The sequence below is a fragment of the Branchiostoma floridae genome, chromosome 1, assembly GCF_000003815.2.
Source record: "Branchiostoma floridae strain S238N-H82 chromosome 1, Bfl_VNyyK, whole genome shotgun sequence".
NCBI classification, from domain to species: Eukaryota; Metazoa; Chordata; class Leptocardii; order Amphioxiformes; family Branchiostomatidae; genus Branchiostoma; species Branchiostoma floridae.
In genome coordinates, this window is record NC_049979.1 from 8,067,291 (window position 1) to 8,089,354 (window position 22,064).

The window sequence follows — 22,064 nt, forward strand, 5'->3', positions numbered from 1 at the left end:
TATTACTTATTACGCCAATCCAAGTTGTCAATTTTAAATTGCAGCATTGAGTGTCGTCAAAAGGCATTTTGTGCCAATTTTGCTGCCCTTGATAGTTATTTGTCACCTTTTTAGTTATTTGTCACTGCCCCTGACTGTGCAGTGCATGTGACACTTCATGAAGCACCAGACAGTCTGACGATATCTTTACAAAGATAAGGATGATGTGTGTACTGACCGTCCTGACTTCCCCAGCTGAGTTGGTATACTGTCTGGCCAGCCCAAAGTCCAGTAGGTACACCTTCCTGGCATCTTGGTGCAGTCGGCCTATCGTGAAGTTCGACTAGAAAATAACAAGACGTCATTTGATAAACTTAACAATCTTAACAACAATCATCAGGTCTTCCTAGATCTTTTGACAAAGTCAACACATCTTTACATGACTATTTCAGGTAGACTATAAGCGAGATTTTCTGTTCCACTGTAATGTAGAGTGTTCACTCATTCTGTTGTATAAAGCCCTAAGCAGAGTAATCATAAGGTGTAGTCTCAATTTTTATCACATTTAACTTGTGGGACCAGTATTTTTTTTTCAGACTTTAATAGTATTTGACATGGTCTTTTCTTCAGGCTTTTTAGCGCATGGGAAAAATTGGTACGTCAGAAATAAAACAAGCTCCAAATATACCGATGACAAATGTGACAATTAGGCTTAGCAGCTGAAAGAAGACCATTAAAGTTTGATTGTATATAACACACTTTTTCCTTCCACTGTTATGATTGATAACATCATTTGTGCATCCCAGAACTTGCCGGGTGACCATTCTGGTGAGCAACAGTCAGATTATGGTAGCCTTGGGTGACCCGGACACGATTACCTCCAAGCCTTGGCGTAAATTCTTGACATTAAAATCATTCCCAGCGCCACTGCGCTGTAGATGTGAGCAGAGTTATGCAATTCCCTGGGCAGAATACGCAGGTAAGAACAGGTAAGCGATTTGCAGAGAATCGAACGGGGTGAGACTGTTCACGCAGTGAAGGAAATCGCGCGGGTTCGATTCTCTTCACTTGAATGCGGAGCGCGCACGGCGATGGCGAGCCTACACTATCGTGCGAGACTATTCCCCTGGTGATGAAACGCGCACGAGCGCGATTCTCATCGTTTGAAGGCGGAGCGCGCACGGCGATCGTGAGCCAATACTATACTACCGGCCTACTAGACACATTTGTATTGCCCATTTGTATTGGATTATCTGTATTGCTCATTTGTCAGCACATCTTATACTTCCAGGCATATGCGACATTCCGAAGTTACGCACCAGTAACTTTCCCAGCGGAGGGAGGGGGCAAATGAATTGTACATGTACTAGGATTGAGCAAGACACAAACAATGCACTCACGATACTGAGATGCACTTACAAACCTTTATTTAGACATTTGTATCATAATCAAGAGCGAAAAAGGACATGAAGTTAAATCAATAGTATTGTTTTCTTTTTCTACAGGTACAAATGGAACGTCGACAGTTTCGATCTAACTCTGAGTCTGAGCAGCGCTAAAGTGAAATGAAAATGAAATGTACTTGAACTTACAGGCTGGCGCTGGCCGAAGGAACGACGTGCAGCTAATACTAGTATTCAGATATATGTATGTACAAGTATTACACGATGGAATAAAGATATCGTACAGAATCTAAATTCTACGTGAAAACATTAACTACGTAACGTTAACTCAGACACATGAAAACATGGCACTGCGGGCCGGCCAAGTTTTGGCGGCATATTTAAATGTAAAAAATAATAAACCTTCAGTAACTGTTCAGAATCTTACAGATACATTTACACTGGCATTTGATTTGTCACAATTTCTTATCATAGCAGGCCGAGATATCGTACATAAGCATCTAAATTCTACATGGAAAAATTAACTACGCTACTTGGACAAAGAAAAACATGGCGTCCTGATATGATGACGCTAAACCGTCATGCACTGCGGGTCAAGTTTTGGCGGCACATTTAAATGTAAAAAATAATAGATCATAATACAGATACATTTACACTGTCATTTGATTTGTCACAATTTCTTATCATAGCAGGCTGAGATATCGTACATAGGCATCTAAATTCTACATGGAAACATTAACTACGCTACTTGGACAAAGAAAAACATGGTTTCTTGGCAAGATGACGCTACCCCGTCATGCACTGCGGGTCAACTTTTGGCGGCATATTCAAATGAAAAAAAATAAATTACGATGCACCTAAATGTACTGTGGATCAAGTTTTGGCGGTATATTCAAATGTCAAAAATAAATTACGATGCACCTAAATGTACTGTGGATCAAGTTTTGGCGGTATATTCAAATGTCAAAAATAAATTACGATGCACCTAAATGTACTGTGGGTGAAGTTTTGGTGGTATATTCAAATGTCAAAAATAAATTACGGTGCACCTGATGGGCCCGAAGGCGTCCAGACCTTCTTTGGCCTCTTGTGTCTTCTGCTGGGCTGTCTCGGCGAGATCGCCCTTCTTTCATATGTCTTTTATCCACTAGATTGTAATCGCAAAATCCTCGACTTGTTTAATTCCACTCAATTGATATTTCATTCTTTGGCTTTATTGACGATTTTTCCATCCTATTTCTTTCGTAATTAACCATTGCTAATTCTTGTCTTTACTTTTCTTTTCAGCGTTTTCTTTCAGGTAGAAAACACGGAGATGCCGGGCAACATACTGCAAAGGACGCCAGGATAGCGTGGGCAGACGCCATTTTGTTAACCAACAATTTCGTAGTGATTTTGTAAATTTGTTCGTACTAATCTGTAAATACTTCGGTAAATACTTCGGCATGTAGTGTAAAGTTTGAATACATACGATACTTGCTGGTCTACGTTTTGTACGCTCGTTTGATTTAATTATAAAATAGCAAACGCTCGATTTGTTTTCATGAATGATATACTGTAGTGTAGCGTCACATCACGGCCCATGTTCTACTAATAAATTTTGTACGAAGTTTGTAAACGTTGTGTGAGTTGTAAGGGTGAGTAGTTTTGTAGATTGTAGCGTAAACTCTGAATACACGGGATAGGTAGGATGTATTTGTATATATTTCATGTAAGGTTATGAATTTGCTGTGGTATGTAAGTCTGTTTTGTAGAAGGTTTTAGTAGAAAATAACGATGTTGGTGTTGCGTGAGCTATTTGTCTCTGTTTTGTTGCTGACTTACGTGATTAGTAACGTTACTACATTCCCGCAAAGGGTTAAATGCCAACCCAGAAATAGAGTAGAGTAGAGTAGAGTAGAGTTCTTCAGGCATAGAGTGAGTCTTACTATACGTTATCGACAAGTATCGCTGTCAAAAGTGTGTCCGCGCCCGTACCCGACGTCTTTCAAAATGGCGTGGGTTCTCGCCTTGAATTGAAGATATTCGAACGTTTAATTTGTCTAGTAGGCCGGTAATATTGGCTCACGATCGCCGTGCGCGCTCCGCCTTCAAGCGGAGAATCGCTCGTGCGCGTTTCATCACCAAGGGAATAGTCTCGCACGATAGTGTAGGCTCGCCATCGCCGTGCGCGCTCCGCATTCAAGTGAAGAGAATCGAACCCGCGCGATTTCCTTCACTACGTGAACAGTCTCACCCCGTTCGATTCTCTGCAAATCGCTTACCGGAACCTAGCTCGAATACGTCCCCATGACCTCAACGGACGAAAATCAATACAAGTTTGGGAAGTATGCAGATCCAGTGGCATAATCTGGGCAAGTCTACAGCTCAGGCTGTTCTACCCAGATGATATACAATCATACAAGGCAGCAGAACTAGGGGGGCAGCAGGTGATGCACAATTTGTTGTACAAGATAGATAGTCATAATCATTTCTACACTTGGAATAGCATTATCTTTTGTAGCGCCACGGGAGAGAAGAGCACTCAACATAAAACATACTTCGAGAGGTAATCTAAGGAATAAAGACAGAAAATGTCAACCAGCCCCATGTTGTGTCTAAACAGAGTGAAGCAAGTAAAGAAATTGAAATTGAGAAGTATCTTTATAGCTGCCCATGTTGATGGTTACGAAACATATTTCTAAATTACAAATTTCAAAATTTCTTATCATCCAGTTCCCAAACTGAATCACAAGTAGCTTGGGAAGAAATTTGCTATCATGATAATAGCATCTACATGTATGAAGTTGAACAAAAAGTGCCAAGTATGTTTGATGTCCCTGTGTAGGATGTGTATAGGTTTGTGTGGCTACAAGAATATGTAGTACAGGTTTGATGTCCCTCAGCCTGTGTAAAGTTATGGATACATACATATTTGATGTCTCTGTGTATTGTAATGTTATGGATACGTACAGGTTTGATGTCCCTGTGCAGGATGTGTATAGGGTAGTGGTTACATAGATACGTACAGGTTTAATGTCCCTGTGTAAAGTTATGGATACATATAGGTTTGATGTCCCTGTGTAATGTTATGAATACGTACAGGTTTGATGTCCCTGTGCAGGATGTGTATAGGGTTGTATGGTTTACATAGATACGTACAGGTTTGATGTCCCTGTGTAAAGTCATTAATACATACAGGTTTGATATCCCTGTGTAGGATGTATTTATAAGGTTGTGTGGTTACATGGATACGTACAAGTTTGATGCCCCTGTGTAATGTTATGGATACGTACAGGTTTGAGGTCCCTGTGTAGGATGTGTATAGGGTTGTGTGGTTAGAGGAATACCTACAGGTTTGATGTCCCTGTGTAATGTTATGGATATGTTATGTACAGGTTTGATGTCCCTGTGTAGCATGTGTATAGGGTTGTGTGGTTACATGGATACGTACAGGGTTGATGTCCCTGTGTAAAGTGATAAACACGTACAAGTTTGATGTCCCTGTGTAGGATGTGTATAGGGTTGGATACGTACAGGTTTCATGTCCTTGTGCAGGATGTGTATAGAACACTGGTTACATGGATACGTACAGGTTTGATGTCCCTGTGTAGGATGTGTATAGGGTTATGTACTTACACTTATACGTACAGGTTTGATGTCCCTGTGCAGGATGTGTATAGGGTAGTGTGGTTAGAGGAATACCTACAGGTTTGATGTCCCTGTGCAGGATGTGTATAGGGTAGTGTGGTTACATGAATACCTACAGGTTTGATGTCCCTGTGTAGGATGTGTATAGGGTTGTGTGGTTAGAGGAATACCTACAGGTTTGATGTCCCTGTGTAGGATGTGTATAGGGGTGTGTGGTTAGAGGAGTACCTACAGGTTTGATGCCCCTGTGTAGGATGTGTATAGGGTTGTATGGATAGAGGAATACCTACAGGTTTGATGTCCCTGTGTAGGTTGTGTATAGGGTTGTGTGGTTAGAGGAATACCTACAGGTTTGATGTCCCTGTGTAGGATGTGTATAGGGTTGAGTGGTTACATGATTACTTACAGGTTTGATGTCCCTGTGTAGGTTGTGTATAGGGTTGGATACGTACAGGTTTGATGTCCCTGTGTAGGATGTGTATAGGGTTGTATGGATAGAGGAATACCTACAGGTTTGATGTCCCTGTGTAGGTTGTGTATAGGGTTGTGTGGTTAGAGGAATACCTACAGGTTTGATGTCCCTGTGTAGGATGTGTATAGGGTTGAGTGGTTACATGATTACTTACAGGTTTGATGTCCCTGTGTAGGTTGTGTATAGGGTTGGATATGTACAGGTTTGATGTCCCTGTGTAGGTTGTGTATAGGGTTGTGTGGTTAGAGGAATACCTACAGGTTTGATGTCCCTGTGTAGGATGTGTATAGGGTTGAGTGGTTACATGATTACTTACAGGTTTGATGTCCCTGTGTAGGTTGTGTATAGGGTTGGATACGTACTTGATGTCCCTGTGTAGGTTGTGTACAGGGTTGGATATGTACAGGTTTGATGTCCCTGTGTAGGTTGTGTACAGGGTTGGATATGTACAGGTTTGATGTCCCTGTGTAGGTTGTGTATAGGGTTGGATACTTACAGGTTTGATGTCCTTGTGTAGGTTGTGTACAGGGTTGGATATGTACAGGTTTGATGTCCCTGTGTAGGATGTGTATAGGGTTGGATACGTACAGGTTTGATGTCCTTGTGTAGGATGTGTATAGAACAATGGTTACATGATTACTTACAGGTTTGATGTCCCTGTGCAGGAAGCCCACATCATGTACAGCCTGCACGGCGCGCAGCATCTGTACGCCCAGGCGCAGGGTGGTGCTGATGCTGAAGGTCCCGCGCACCTGACTCCTCCGCAGCTCCGCCAGGTTCCGCCCCTGCAGCGACATCACCACGTAGTTGAACCGCTCGTTCCGCCCGCAGCTGATGAACCGGCACACATGGTCCTTTCCTGCAACGGCAGAATGGTCGCAGATTTTACATACAAGTTGAATGATACAAGTTTTACATACAAGCTTGTCGTTTTAACTTGGTTCTGTACCTGTCACATTTCATACTAACTTTGGGAAAAATGTGCAAAAAATTCATACTCAATGCAATGTCTCAGTGAGAACTATCTTTCTATCTATCTGTATCTCTATCTATCTACTTATCAATCTATCGATCTATCAATCTCTCTGTATAAATCTCTCTCTATATTATATATATAAATCTCTCACTTTCTCTCTGTATGTATATATATATTTGTCTCTATGTATATGGTAATGATTACACAACTCATCAGACTGTCTTTTAACATTGAAGTTTTTGCTAAAAAGAACTGTTTGATAAGTGTAAATCTTTGAGCATCATATGTGTTATAGTAACCCTTAATCAAAGGGTACAACTCCAATCAGAATTGAGCAAAGTTACAGGTAAGGAATACTTGTACATCTGCTGGCCTCTTAACTCACCCTGCAGTTTCTTGAGAACAGCCACCTCCATCTTGAGCACCTGTTTGGGCTGACTTGCCGACTCCAGCTTCAGGGCCACCGCCTCCTGGTTCTGGAGGTCACGACCCTCGTAGATCTCACCTAAGGAGAGGAAGGAAGACTTAGATCTGATCATTCTGAACATGATGATAGCCTGAGGTTGACAAGAAATATCTCATGAATACAAGGCTCAAAATACCACCAGGTCCTGCATATGCAGGTTAGTGTAGGCAAAAATTGGAGCTGTGCAGGTATTTCTGGTATCTACCTGCACCTAAGCTGTACTGGTCCATGTACTGGGTTTTATACATAAATTTTGTTTGATTTAGATGTATAGGGATTGTTACTAGCTGATACCTTTCACTACATTAACATGAAGTAAAGGAAACAATAAGCCCTTTTACTGTCTGTCTTTATTTTAATTGTAGCAGGAACAATACAATGGTGACACTAGGCAGCTAGCTAAAAGTGATGAATCGTTAGCACAAGAAAACAACAGGGTATAGTGAACCATCTTCAGGGAATTGATCTAGTGATCATGAGTCTCAAAGCTGATACCTCAGCTAGTAAAGGACATTCTGTGCTCTCACATATTTCTGACATCGAAGCTTGCAAACATTCTGCACTATATGGATGATAACTCTCAATATCAGTGGCATGAATCCAAGCCAATGTCACTCCAGGAAGTTAGAGTAATCATTTCAGCATGCTACACGCTAAGAAACTGGCAATTTAAGAGGAAAGTCTGAATACCAAGTGTGTAATCTCTGCCATGACTGATAACCATTATTGCTTAAATTTAGATTCTCAACATGATTCTGATTTTGAAGCACTCATAAAGTTTTGTGCAACTCAATGCATTAACAACAGGGATTTAAATTTTACGTGGTGCAAATTGTCATCATTCCTAACATGACGCCTTCAGTACATGACTATGAAATGTTCCCCAGTCAGAACAAGCTCTATATATAGACACATCTATTATTCAGGGTTGATGCCTTGCATGATGATGGGATGTAAATGGATAGCTTGCCAACCTCATGCATGGTACAGCAAGTTGGATAGTGACATTTCACTTAGAGTCTGTATCTGTATTTCATTGAACTGTCTGCTTGGTAGATGGTGTGTGTTCCTCGGCTGCAGGCACCTTACCACTTAGAGCAGTAAAGCACTGTTCTGTTTAATCGATGGAAGGAAACATCTTCTAGCAGTAGAACAGCAAGCATAGCCCATAGAACATTGCTTTCATACATAAGACTCTTATTGGGTATTCTACTTGCTAGTAAATGTATATGTGAGATGTTGCTTGGCTGTCTGTTTAACTCAGATAAAGTGATTCTGACCTTGACAATACAAACATCAATAGGACTGCAGTCATTTGGGGCAATTACTGTGAATGTATTTAAGTTCGTGGGGATTTACTTTCGTGGTAACGGGAGAATGGAATGTTTGCGGTAGTCTTAAGTTCGCGGCAGCACCATAGATTGTAGTCACATACTGTAATGGAAAAATGTGTGCCGTGGCTTTTCTTCACTTCACTGTGAAAACCGTGAATGCAAAACTACAGCGAACATTTCTGCATTTACAGTATTATAGCACAATTTATATAAAAAGAAGTCATGCATTCTAGGCATTTTTTTTCCAAACAGCTTTATCAAATTCTAGCCTGGTATCCAGCCGTAATATAGCTCCTAAGTCTCTTCTCTCCGCTTTGCAATTGCAACGGCTATATTACGGCTGGATACCAGGCTATTAAATTCTCGTTGCAAAGACCTGAGTCTGATATAAACATGCCTATTTTCCTGAATTTATCAGGACTCTTTTAACATACAAAGGAACAGCATGTTTTCTTCTGGCTCAAGCCACTGGCAAGGCTGTTGACAGCCCTGTGAATTGACACTGCAGGCAAACCTGATTACGCTGATACTAGGTCAGTAGAAAATTGGTTGATAGAGATTGATGCGGCAGTGTCCACAACGTAATCAGTTTAGCACAGCAGAAATACCATCACTTCATCACACTAGGCCCAGACAATCAAACATTATTCCATAGCATCCCAGGACAACCACTGACCCGGTATTTTTGCGGATATATTCAACTGTGATATCATATAGTCATTCTATTAAAGAACTAAACAAAACAAAGGTGTAAGAATGCCTTAATGAAAGGAGCAGGGGTCAACAGTCAATCAATACATAAATGACTGTAATTTATCACATAAGACTTCCAAATAGAAAGATTCTTGGCCACACTTTTCTGAGAATTTTAATAGAAATACAAATAGCCCTAAACCAAATCTGAATACTCTTTTATTTTTATGATACGTTCAATGGTTTCTGAAAGTTTGGGTATTTTTAGTTCTCATAAATTCATCTATCCTAGTGGAGCTACAATCATTTATAGATTCCCAAGATTTTTGCACCTTCCAGCTGAGGGCTGTACTGTCAGCCTTGTCAGAAACTTTTAGAGTAGTAGGCTAACATCTGAAAGTAGCAGGCTAGTCGCGGAGCGGCTTGCGGCGAGCCACGAAGTGGAAAATTTGTGAATTTAGACGCCTAAACATGGTTTTTGGTGTATTCTGGGCAACTTTTCAGCTTGTATCTTTAAGAGTTTACATCTTGGAATTAACGTCCACCATTTTATGAAAGAATCCATCCACAATGAGGCATGTTGTGTTTCTAGTTATAGTCCAGCAAATAGTCACAGGCACACACAGCTAGGTGTGTGCACTCAAAGGTCCAGATATTACCACGCCTCCTTGGAGGTGTGGTGGCAGTGCCTGCTGCAATCTCAGATAATGTAAACAACAGAGAAAACCTAATACACATGTGGGACATTCATCAAAATGACAGTTTTCAGATCCCCAAAGACCCAGTAAGCTATCAGAAAACTGCCAAGAGTTTTATCAAGACAAATTGCTGGGGGATTTTGTAACAAAAGTAGGCAGCTGAAAAATGTAAAGTAGGCGGAGAAAATAGCCGGCAGCCGGCTTGATTTGACAAGGCTGACTGTGATCAAACTAAGGCCTGTGACTGGAATGATGTGACCCATTTTTGTTTGCCTGCCAGGAAAAGTGGTGGTTTAATCAAAAAGTCACTCCAACAGCAGACATGTGGGACACATCCTCGGCATGAGATGACACTATGAGTATGACTACACCTCCAGTTTTCAAATCAACTTTGGTATTGACAGCAAGCTGTGAATCACAGTGACGATACCTCAGACCTTTATCCATTCATCAATAGGACAAAATTCCTCTCCAGCTGGGTCAGGACAAATCATCAATAATTCTGCAGACAGTCCAACTCCACCGGTAATACCTGCACTGAGCATACCCCAGGCTGGCTTTAGATCTGGCACTTGTAATAAGTCTGTCTCAAAAACAGACCAGTTACTAGATGGCTGGCTATAATACTTGTACTAGTTTCTTGGAAGACCACCTGCATAGACAGTAGAGTTTGAATTGGTACAAACAGTTTGGTTACCCATGTTGTTATGTTGATAGTTTCAGTATTAAGGCATACCTATACACAAGTCACATCTCTTCAATGTCAACTATGACTTCTAAGCTTTTCATAGATGTTTATAATTACTAAGACATTCTATATCCTTTAAAAGTCGAATACCATAGCCACCGAGTACATGTACAGTCTACAGATACATGTACATGTGCGCAACATTGGAGGGCTAAAGAGCACTGTCTACGCAATGAGGTACTGACTGACATTCAATCAATAAACTGTCATGACCCCAAGCTGTCCCGGACAGAGGCCTGCCTCCACCATGAAATGAGCTGGCTACATCAATGGAACAATTAAAGTGCCGCAAGAAATGATAGATGGACAGATATCAAGGGTATGAATGGTAATCCAGCAGAGGCTTGTGCTATCTTTTCACCTTTAATTTTAAATGGTCAATATTCGATGGTGCTGCTTCAAGCTCCTATATTGTAAATATACATGGACTCATGATTTCCCACATACTAGAATCTAAGTAGACATGGTGTACAATTTGTAGATGAATGTCTTTCTTTACTTGTTAAAAAATGTTTTTTTGTGTAAAAAATGTGTTTGTTTGTGCCAAGAAATGACAAATTGTTATCAATGTCCAAGACAAGTAGTAAAAAGTACTATTCTTGGATATTCTCTTCACACATCAAACTTGTGACTTATTTCAGAAAATAGCAGTTACATTCACCATTTATACTCAGTGTTTTCAACCAATATGTTTAATGTTAGAAAGAAATAGCTTCGTGGCATTTCATGATATGTTCTTCCACCTGATCAATGTTCATGCAAGTCAATGTGAAGTCTACAGCAGCCATCTCAGCACCAGGGACAGGGAAAGCTGCATTATGGATGCTGATGCACACCTGTGGCCACACAAATGGCCTGATTATGGCTGGCATCATCGCACACGCACCGGCATACAGAGATGTATGGTGCCAAGATTGAGGTCGGAGAATGTACTGTGGTAAAATTGTCTGGAACTACATGCTTCAGTTCACTGCTTAGGACTAGGTGGAATTCTGCTTCATCTATTGTAGAACTGTGCAGCTATTCAAGTAATGCTGAGTGTGATTCAAACTTGACATACTGAACTTAACATACCAAAATAGCTTATTTTAATGATACAAATCTACGAAAATCCATAGCAGTTATAGCCTGGTTGACATACATAAAACACATGTAACCATCTGATGTTATATGATGAACTGATGTTTCATCTTGAACTATTTGACTGATTCCAGGCACTGCAATTCCTGACTTGCTGGTCTGAATCAAGCCTAGAGCTACTCTGCATTATATGAGGGTGGGAAAAAATTATTGCACAGAATAAGAAAGATGAACCAGAGCACTAATAACTACCTGTGGTGTTTACATAAAACAAAGTTGGTGAGAACCTCAGAGTATATTTCATCCATGTCTAAAATGGAATAGTCCTAAAACTCACACAAAACAGTGACTGAAAATAGCTGTTTGCACTAGATTGGGATCTGATTATTCTATCTGGGACACAGCTATGGAAGCTTTTAGCATGGAATTGCAAATGCCTTGGAAAATGTGATCAGTTTTCCAGACTTCAATTACTTAAACTAAGCTAGGCTATTTCTGCTCCAGCGAGCATTTGTTAACCCCTAGGATATTCCATTTCTTCTGGAAATGAATGGATTTCAACCAATAATGATTAACAAAAGAAGGAAATGATGGAAAGATGGAAGTTCCTGATATGAAAGAGTTAATTAACAGCTCATCAGTCTGGGATAGAGAAAATGTGTTCTAACTGCTGTTGATCATGGGTGAGTGTGGACACATTTCCTTTCCAAGCAAATTTCTTCCCATTTTGGAACATCTTTCATTCATAAGTTCTACTTTGATGCCTCCAGCATTAATTTTCTGACAAGATGATTAATTTTCTTACTGTACAGATGTGGATATCTTCGCATACAGAAAAGTATTCAATTGCATCTCAGTAAAATTTGTTTTCTGTAGTTGTTGTGAGAAGCTAGCAATAGTTACAACTATGTAATAAGAAATGTGATTTGGGGCTTTCAAAAAACTCTCTATAGACAGCTTTATGGTAGAGAAAGGTTAATTAATATCTACAGTGCACAACGTGCAGAGGTTGTTGCACCTAAATGTACTGATGATCTATCCTTATCCTTTCGTTCATGGGTGACCTGAACAGTAACATCATTCCTTTATTCCTTTATTGCGATACCCTTTAGCCCTATCTAGGGCTAGTATTCTAGGGTTCAAAGTTCAAACAGTAAAACATACACATAAAATGCAAACACACACACACACACACACACATATATATATATATATATATACATATATATATATAGAGAGAGAGATAGATAGATAGATAGATAGATAACAGATCAAAAGAAACATACAGTCATAACACAAATTGTACAGATAAAATACTTTGTAACAATAACAATTTTCATCAATAAAGAGGAGATACCCATTGTTTAGCTAAATGTTTGAAATATTGCTTCAAATATTGGTCTTAGAAGGTGGCAGTCAACAGGAAAATACTAGTATACAGTAAGACTAAGATCATTTTTGTCAAGAGAAGGTTAAAGATTATGAATATGATAAGAGGCTTGACATGCTTGTATCAGTGCAATCTTAAGAGGACAAGTGGAAAATCACTGAACACAGTACCAGGGAAAATGTGTTTGACCTCTGGTTGATCATAATGTACAGCCCACCATTCTGTGCCATTAGCAGGGAGGGTATTCATCACTGTTTCACATACTAGTAGTCTGAAGAGATACGGCCTGTCTTTATGATTATTACTCTGACCTGTAGACAAGTGTCAGCATTACTATATACTGAAAACCTGTTAAGATGGCAGTTTGACAAAACATCCACCATCACTTTTGTTACAAACATTATCTATTGAAAAGATACTTTATTTCTTTATTTGGGTTTTTCACATAGTGAAAGGGAGGACAAAACAGGTGCAAAAATGCACCTTTGAAGGCTGCCCTGCCATACTGACATTATGTTTGAAAGATTATCCTTTTATCAACATCCTCACCTACATCTTACTTTTGTATCTGATCAGAAGCTATTAATCCATTAATTTTTGGACAAATGTCTGTTTTTTAAATATTTTGTATAATTTTGTTGGATGTAATATTTTTCATTTTAAAACTTAACATGAAACAAAAATACAGTTTTAACAAAGAAACGCCCCCCAAAATGCACAGGAATCCATTATGGGGGCTCTAAACACTTGTTATTCCCCTTCACATGAGTCTCCAGATGGATGGGCTGTGCCTGTGATTGGATGGCTCATCAACCACCTGAACATCAGGAGAATGTGCTTCACAGCTCATGACCAATTTTCCTCACCTGAACCTGTTTTCAGCCGTATGTTATTATAGCATACATCACCTGCTGCCATGCTATACCACAGGGACGGGAAATGTCATTTCCAACCCTAAGCTCACTCTGCTTAGTCAGGCATTTCAGTGAAAAATAGCGTATTAAGCTGTCCTGAAATGGGGGCTTAAAAAGAGTTACGATATATTAGTTTGTTACAATTTCGTTAGATGCTTCAGGCTGATTTAAGTTCAGTGTTGAACAAAACAGTGCAGTAACAAAAGCAAGAAGCTGATGTCTTGTTGATAGCTCTAGACAGCTATTTTTCTATAGCTGATGATAAAAAGTAGAATTAACAGGGAGACTAAACCTGGCTTTCACATGCAGGAATTCCTTGCAAAATACTAAATAGTTGTGACTGCTCATAACACTTGAGTTTCTGGACAAGTTTTAACAGGCTGGCATGGTACATTTTGTTTTACATCCTGGGAAAGGTTAACACTGGTAAGTACATCAATTACCTCCAGAAAATCAGTTTATGCTAACTTCTGCCAGAGTAGGGCAAAGGAAATTGTAGGAATTGGCACACAAAGCCAAAGAAGAAACTACTCTAGAGAAAAAAATAATTATATATATAAGTTACAATTTTGTTGCAAGAACAAATTGTTGCAATATCAATTGTTTTCCTCTTCTACTTTAAAGAAGCCCAAGTTTTGTACATTGCTGATATTTTTGGTCTTGAGCTGAAAAAGATAAAGTGGGAAGAACAAGAGGCAGAGAGTTAAAAGTCTGATAACCAAAGTGAACATCTACTTCGCATCTGTGCTTGCACTGATTCCTTGTCAGAGTGTGTGAGGAAAATTTAGTGTTTAGATGTAAATGAGTCTTCTACACATGCAGCTCACGTTGGCAGGCTAGTTCAACATTCAAGAACGGCTTACTCAACACGCTTTCATGCCATTATCTGCAGGGCACATTGGTCACTACCCCATGGCCCTATCATCTTTACAACTTATCAAGTTTGTGCAGGTTGTAAAGCCTTGAACTTTGTCATGAAGCTATCAACTCAAGGAGATTACACAGTATAAGCAGCTACAGCAATTGCCATCAAATGTAGTCAGCAGCTTACACACAGAGGGTTGAATCAAAGAGCAGGCAATTCTGGACAAAGAAATTAGCAACAAATAGATTTTTGTTGTAGATGCCAATTGCCAGGGGAAATAAGCCCCAACTGTTGTTCACCAAGATGAGTTTTTAGTAATACTGTGAAACAGTACATAAACCCAGTAAAAACATCTTCTGTGACCCAGTAAGGACACAGGATGTTTTCACAGTCATTCCTGTAAGCCACAGAACTTCAATATCCTGCAATGTGGCTTGCATGTTAAGTACATACAGACTCGAGAGGATTGGCGGACCAAACCTCCACACCCTTTGGGGAACTTTACGAAATACAGGAAGTTACACACTTCCAAAGTTGCACACTACACAAACACAATGTGTGCATATAACACACCTTGTAACATCATGTTTTTAAACATGAATCTCTGATTTTGTCTTCTTAGTTAGACTATACCCAAACATATCATACATTCCACATCCCTTCGGCATCCATTCAAATGCTTTGACCTACATCATTCTGATAAAACATCATGGAAGTTTTTTTTTGTTCTAATCATTGCTGAATGGCCAAATCTAATATCCATGCAAATGTGGTGTTTTGGCTGGTCGCCAGTGAAAACCAACTATCATGTCTTGGAAACACTATGGATGTCGCAATGTGGGATAACAGGAAGATCTATAATACTGTCCATAGGTGGTCCTAGCTATGACAGGGCCACCTCACATATGGTTCTGATAAGAGTTCAATAAAGGGACAGACCACAGTCTGTCCACAATCAGTTCTGACCAGGCAACCACAGAGTGAACGTCTCATCTTATTCTCCCCTACATTTGGTGGCTTGCGGTGTGTTGCCGCTTTCGAGCGGCCGAACCCGTGGTAAAACGCCGTCCTAGGCCTTTGCCTCGCCCGCTACCATGTCGCCCGACTCGCCCGGTGGACTGCCGTCTGTGCTGTGATGCAAGGCCTGTCACCGTGCCACGTTGCCGACCGACCTCGCCCCGACGTGCCACCACGCCGTCCGTTTTATAGCCAGCCTGCCTGCTACCGCCGTAGACCGACAACAGACCCAGCTCGTCCGATGTGTCTCCATGCCGTTCCCTTACCCAGCCTGCCTCCAGACCTCATCTTCCAATGTACCCAGCCGCTTACGCTCGTCGTCGCCGAAGGACAGGGCCGGACCAGACGCCGCCCCGAAGCCGTCCGCAGCCGATACGTGTCAATGCTGTCCTGCAGACGTCGCCGCCGTCTGCTCGCCCCGACCCGCCGCGCCCACCCGACCAGCCAGCCGCGCCTGTCCGACCCGGCCCGCCGTGCCTGCTTGACCCGGCCCCATAGCTTCACACCAAGGACCCGTTGCCGTCTCGACCAAAGCTGCCCCGTGACACAACGTTAACCTCGAACTTCCAAGTATGACCGGCGTGAACTGAACTCAGCTGTGACTCGAACGATCTAGAACTGTATAAAGTATTTCTACTTGCCCCTGGAATGCCACTGAACTGCGTACAAAGACCCACGAACTCTTCTTTTGGTTTTATTCTAGGCTAGCAAGGTACGGTCGCACAAATGTATTGTATATGTTCTAAGTTAGCTAGTAGCGTTCTCTATGCCTTGACCGTACGCCTACGGGTAACGTCATGCGCCTTCTGAACTTATGTTGTGCTGTATTTTGTGTGTTGACTGTGTGATGCTTGCCTATGGAGAGCCAATGCCTGCGGGATGTCTCTCCTAGGAAGATCCTTGTGTTTGTTGTATGATGCTTGCCTTAGTAAATAGTTAAGCCTACGGGACCCTATTCTCATGTCTGTATGCCCGGCCACGTGCGCACTGTAGCTGTGTGACTGCCCGGAAGACTGAGTACTGCTAGGGAGTATTTTTGTTTCTTGGCCGCTGTGCCAGTAGGAAGCCAATTGTTTTTGCTTGTTTGTTGTTTCTATGTTTGTGCGATTGAAGTACTGGCGCCTGTAACAGCCAAGGCCCATTATGAGTCCATTATCACAGCAGCAGTCCGTCTGTAAAGCATCATTGCCAGGAAGAAGCTAATTACTTGTCACACCCGTACCAGATTATGATCTATATGCTACCTCATCTGTTTACATTTGACCTCTATATTTTAAACTTGTAATAATTGTATTGTAACGTAACGTTTTACGCATGACTTTAAAGGTGTCGAGGGCGACACCTGTTGTAAGGGGGGGAAGAGTCTTGGAAACACTATGGATGTCGCAATGTGGGATAACAGGAAGATCTATAATACTGTCCATAGGTGGTCCTAGCTATGACAGGGCCACCTCACATATGGTTCTGATAAGAGTTCAATAAAGGGACAGACCACAGTCTGTCCACAATCAGTTCTGACCAGGCAACCACAGAGTGAACGTCTCATCTTATTCTCCCCTACACATGTTATGATCTAAAATGTAAAAGATGTAGAGACAAGCCTCAAAATTATTTGCTTGGATGCTGGTGCTTATCTCATGGCAAAGACTGTAAAATCTGGAATCCTGCAGTAAATGAATAGACACTCTGATATAAACCACTGATAAGAGCCGATAACAACCAAGAGCAAAACATTTACAATAGCTAAAAATTTCAATGGTACATGCAATTAGTGATTTTGTGTGCACAATTACACTAACAGGTATTCACTTTGAAACCATTAAGTCAGTTGACTGTACTAGAGACTGATTGTTCAGAATATAAAGTAGTGGCAATAAAATCTATCAAAGGGACTAGGGAGGTGATACTTGTAACATTCCAGTGGAGTTAATGAAGCAAGGCTTGAAATAATTTCTTTCGCCTGCAAAATGTGTTCGCCAAATTTCAAATTGATAATATTTTTTCTGCGATCTCAAAAACTTTTCAGGTCGCATGTACCAGTGATTAGGCAATTAATGAATTTAATGACCCTTATCTTATCTATTGATGGACGACTTAAGTTGGAGTAACCAAATGTATCAATGTACCATATACATGTACTAAGTATTCAGAGTACATTTAGAATCCTGATAAATTCACATCTATTGTACAAGGTGGTGAGGTATTGGCTGTAAGAGGCAAGTCACCCTGTGGTAATTTATCACTATCCTCTGCACCTGACTCCTGGCTAGTTGGGAACTGAGTGAAGACATGACTTGGATGCAGAATGTGGGCTTTATGAATTGGTTGTCTGGGAAAGGGGATTAGCAGCACATAGTTATCCCCAGGCTCCATCTGGGGACTTAAGGAACTTGGTTAATGAAAGGGCAATAGTTTGATTGTTTCAGCAGAATATTACTTCACAGCAGTTGCCTGCAAATGGGACAGATGGGCCAAGGTGAATATTCCAGACACTTGGCATTTCAACTTTACTAGAATGAACTTGGTCATTCAGAATAAGGGGAAAAAATCTAACAAGAAATTTTACTAATGTAGCAATGACCCCTGCTATGTAAGTTCTTGACCATCTATGGTTCACAAAAGAACAGAACTTAGATTTGCCAAAAGGTTTCAAATTCTTCAATGATAGCATCTCTCTCCCTGATTGCAGTCCACACCCAATGACTACCATAATGGCCTGTCTCTCATGACTCTTAAACCAGGACTACGGCACTTTTACTGCCGCGAGCCGCTATGTAGGATGAGTTACGGCATGGGCTACTTTCAAGGTGAGGATTTCGGGCGCACTTGAAGCATGATCAAGAGGCCATTTGCAAATTGTACAACGTGCCGCCCATACCTAAGCTGTGAAAAAGTTAGACGGCAAGAAATGAAATGGTAGTATTTTGACCATAGAATTTTCCACATAACCTTTTGAGGACCATTTTCTAAATACCTGACAGACTGCTGTTTCTAAACATTGTTCAAATAATATTACTGCAGTGACAGCTTCTACCTAGCCTGGTCACCTTGAAGCCCCTACTGTCTTATCTTTGCTGCATATTTTACTGCCCAGCACCAGGAACAGTCATCTAACCAACATCTTGTACAGAGACATTCACCATTTAGTTTCCCCATCAATTAAGATGCTGATATTATCAGAGAACTCTAATATGAACATTATCTTGGGTTCAGGCTAAGTTCAACCATAATTAGTCAGATTGATGTATATGATGAAGTCCAGTGCCCTAAAGACTTTGAATCATGATGGTGATAAATGTGACAATCAAACCTCATTACTTACGAGCAGCTGTATAGACTATAGAATGTATTTATTACTTTACACAACTCAGAATGGAAAGCTGTAAACTTACCAAATCCTCCGCCTCCAATCTTCTTAACCTGTGATAGAAATAGCAAAAAGAAAAAAAATTGATTTCATGACATTTATAAATTGTAAAATCTATTGAGTGAAGGTCAATGTCAGTGTAAAAATTATTCCATTTCCTTTTTATTGATGGCACATGTTTATTCAGTAGACAAGGCACACCCCTGCTATAAGTGAAATATCAATACAAGGGCAGGTTTAATATAGGATGGAATTTTTGCCATTATCAGTGCCCAAGTTGAGTATTGATTACGTCAAGAGCAGAGTTCCCTTACCAAACTTCGTCACCCTGGGAGAATATCTGATAACCCCTGATAAACTCTCCACGTACAGACATAAGACATACTAGATATGTTGTGTAACTCTAGGACATCCAGGGAATCATTGACTTATTTAAATTGTGCAATACAATCTGTATTCTTCAGATAACATAAATATTTCCCTAAAAACCCTTACTGTGATATGGATTAGAACTATGTCCGTGTTACATAGAATACAGATGGTCATTTACTATTACTCTGAAGAAGGTACAAATTTTCTCCACTACTAGTACCATACCGTGTACATTCATGTTGCTAATCATCTGCATTCCCCCTCTACAGTTTTAGCCTGGTATCCAGCCAAATTATAGCTCCTGGGTCAAGTCTCCTATACCAAAGTTATACGGCTGGATACCAGGCTACTACAGTTTCTATCTACCTTTCTCACGTATTTTCATAATCACAGGGAGCACAAACATTCCAGTGCCTGATAAGTCATTTATAAGTGGCTTCCCTCTGTTTTTGGTATGTACATGCATGCTGTGTGTAGACCACAGCTAAGGGCCAGCCTCCTGCTGGTTCAAATCATCCAGATAACATGACAGTTTGGAATTAGGAAAACAGTTCAGGAATTCCGAGCTTTGGATATTCTTCACTAGACAGGGCATAGACAGGAGACCTGCTTTTTAGACAGTCACCCCAGGCAGCCTAATTATCCAGACTTTCTGCACAGTGCAAGATGGCTAGAAGCTTGGTAGTGGTTGGGATACCAGCCAAGTATTGAACTGTACTTTATCCATCACGTAGGTTTTTCAGTGTGGAACTGCATTGCTTGGTTGCTTGATAATGGTGTGTAGGTTTATTGAGGTTACTTTAGTAGGTGCTTTGGTGTTATTATGATCTCACTAACCAGTGGTGAGGGGTAGCACGTCAGAGAGTCAATGTTGCAGAGAAGTTCCCAGGCATGATAAGAGAACATACATGGCACACAGTAGTCTGGTTACCATCCGATTTCTACCAGGGCTCCTTGCATGCACTGCCTATAACGATTGCAAGGAGTCCCGGTAGAAATCGGATGATACCCAGGCTATGCATACTCCATGAACCATTTTTCAAGCAATAGTTTCCCTCAAAGAATTGCCAGCTTACAGTTTGTGCACATTATATTTTAGCATTAACATAGCTCAATCTCTCATCTGACAATCGAAATTTACAATGCCTCTACATTTTTACATTCTTGGCAATTTCATTATAACTTTGATGCCACTCAAGACTGCTTGAATATCTATATCTCAGTATCATTATAGCTGGAATTAAGCCCCAACACTATTGCTGCTTTAATCGTATTCAGCAGAAGTTGATTATTCTGCTCCTTGGAATAATTGATTTTAGATCACTATTGTAAAGCCTAACATTATTGGTAAAGCTTCAAAGTTGCATGTTTATCCTAATATGACTAGTTCAATGTGATAAAAAATAGTTTTATCCTAGTTCAGTCCTAGTCCTTAGTTGTTTGGTCACGCATCTTGTGTACTAATATTAAGTTGCATTGAATTTCACATTTTAGCAAGAACACTGACAATAAAAAGTGACATTCCTAAACTTTTAGCTGTTACAGGAGATGTTGATTAGCAAGGTTTACAAATTTGATTTCATTTGTGGTGTAATAAATTTCAGAAATGTAGACACATGTGTTGAGGAATCTATGAAATCTAGACAATCAATCTGACTGGAAAGTTGGTATCAACTGTATTTGACATATGATTACAAACTTCAATTTTGGATTGCATTTTGCAAGAGGGAACCCAAGATATTCACTAGAACCTGTTAGCAAACAAAGTATTCTGTTACAGTTCTTTCCATACTGCTCTGGCTGCTGGATCAACTGGTGCCAGGTGTCAGTCTTAATTATGGGATAATGTTACAGTCATGAGTGATGCTTAATCCCTCTGTTGTTACAACTTTGTCACTTTACCCTCTGTGTTATTTTTCCAAATTTCCTTTTGTAAGCATACATATATATAGCTAGACATCTCTCATGCAAAATCTTATAGTCTGTCTTTACATCTGTTGACATGAGATGACACCTCATTAATTGCCATAACAAGATGTTATTTTTGTAACAGGTGGTTATTACACAGATCAGCAATACAACACATTGTTGCATGTTAATTACACCAATTAATTATGTACATCAGGAGTTTGTGGTGACCTACCACTTCCCAGCGGTCCTTGACCAGGGCGCCAACTTGCAGAAGATCCTCAGCCATGGTGGTGGCCGTCATGGTTGATTTGTAGATGTTAGTTTAGCTGTGCACCTGTCAGCGCAGAGGGGAGGGGCAGGTTTCCTCACCACTCACGCAGCCGGCGACCGGCGTTCGGGTCTGCACCGTGCTTTAGCGTCATCTAGTCATCGCTACAGATGAATAGGGAAAGAACAGGGATAATCCATGGTCTTTCTTGCGGCTGGAAAGGCGTCAATTGTCCTTGATTGTTGTTTAAATCTCGATAGAGACGCGCTGCTTCGGATTATAGGCCGGGCACGTTCCCAACATAAATCTATACGCCATAATACCAAGAGCTGACTTTCTCCCGTCCACGCTTATCGTCCATTTTCTTACTCCCAACAGATCTTCTCCACAGCTCGGCACTTCGGCGTAAGCGCCAAAATGAAACCCAAGATGCTCTCAAACGTCTTAATTCGCAGCTAAGGTTAGGGAAGGCGACTTCCGA

The 22,064-nt window shown here is 40.7% G+C and overlaps 1 protein-coding gene across 3 annotated transcripts in view; it reads right to left on the reverse strand.

Annotated features, from left to right (window-relative positions):
• The window catches only part of LOC118422194 (tau-tubulin kinase 1-like), a 36,165-nt gene that overhangs the window by 13,839 nt on the left and 262 nt on the right, over positions 1-22,064 (reverse strand). For 2 of the 3 annotated variants that reach the window (XM_035829728.1, XM_035829713.1), the window contains exons 2-6: positions 21,548-21,747; positions 19,058-19,085; positions 6,846-6,965; positions 6,129-6,343; positions 218-322 (exon numbers count right to left, since the gene is read on the reverse strand). In XM_035829728.1, the coding sequence (XP_035685621.1) occupies positions 218-322; positions 6,129-6,343; positions 6,846-6,965; positions 19,058-19,085; positions 21,548-21,616 (537 nt within the window). In that variant the 5' untranslated portion in view covers positions 21,617-21,747. Of the gene's footprint in view, positions 1-217; positions 323-6,128; positions 6,344-6,845; positions 6,966-19,057; positions 19,086-21,547; positions 22,051-22,064 lie in introns of those variants that run through there. The other variant, XM_035829721.1, reaches the window with a different exon arrangement.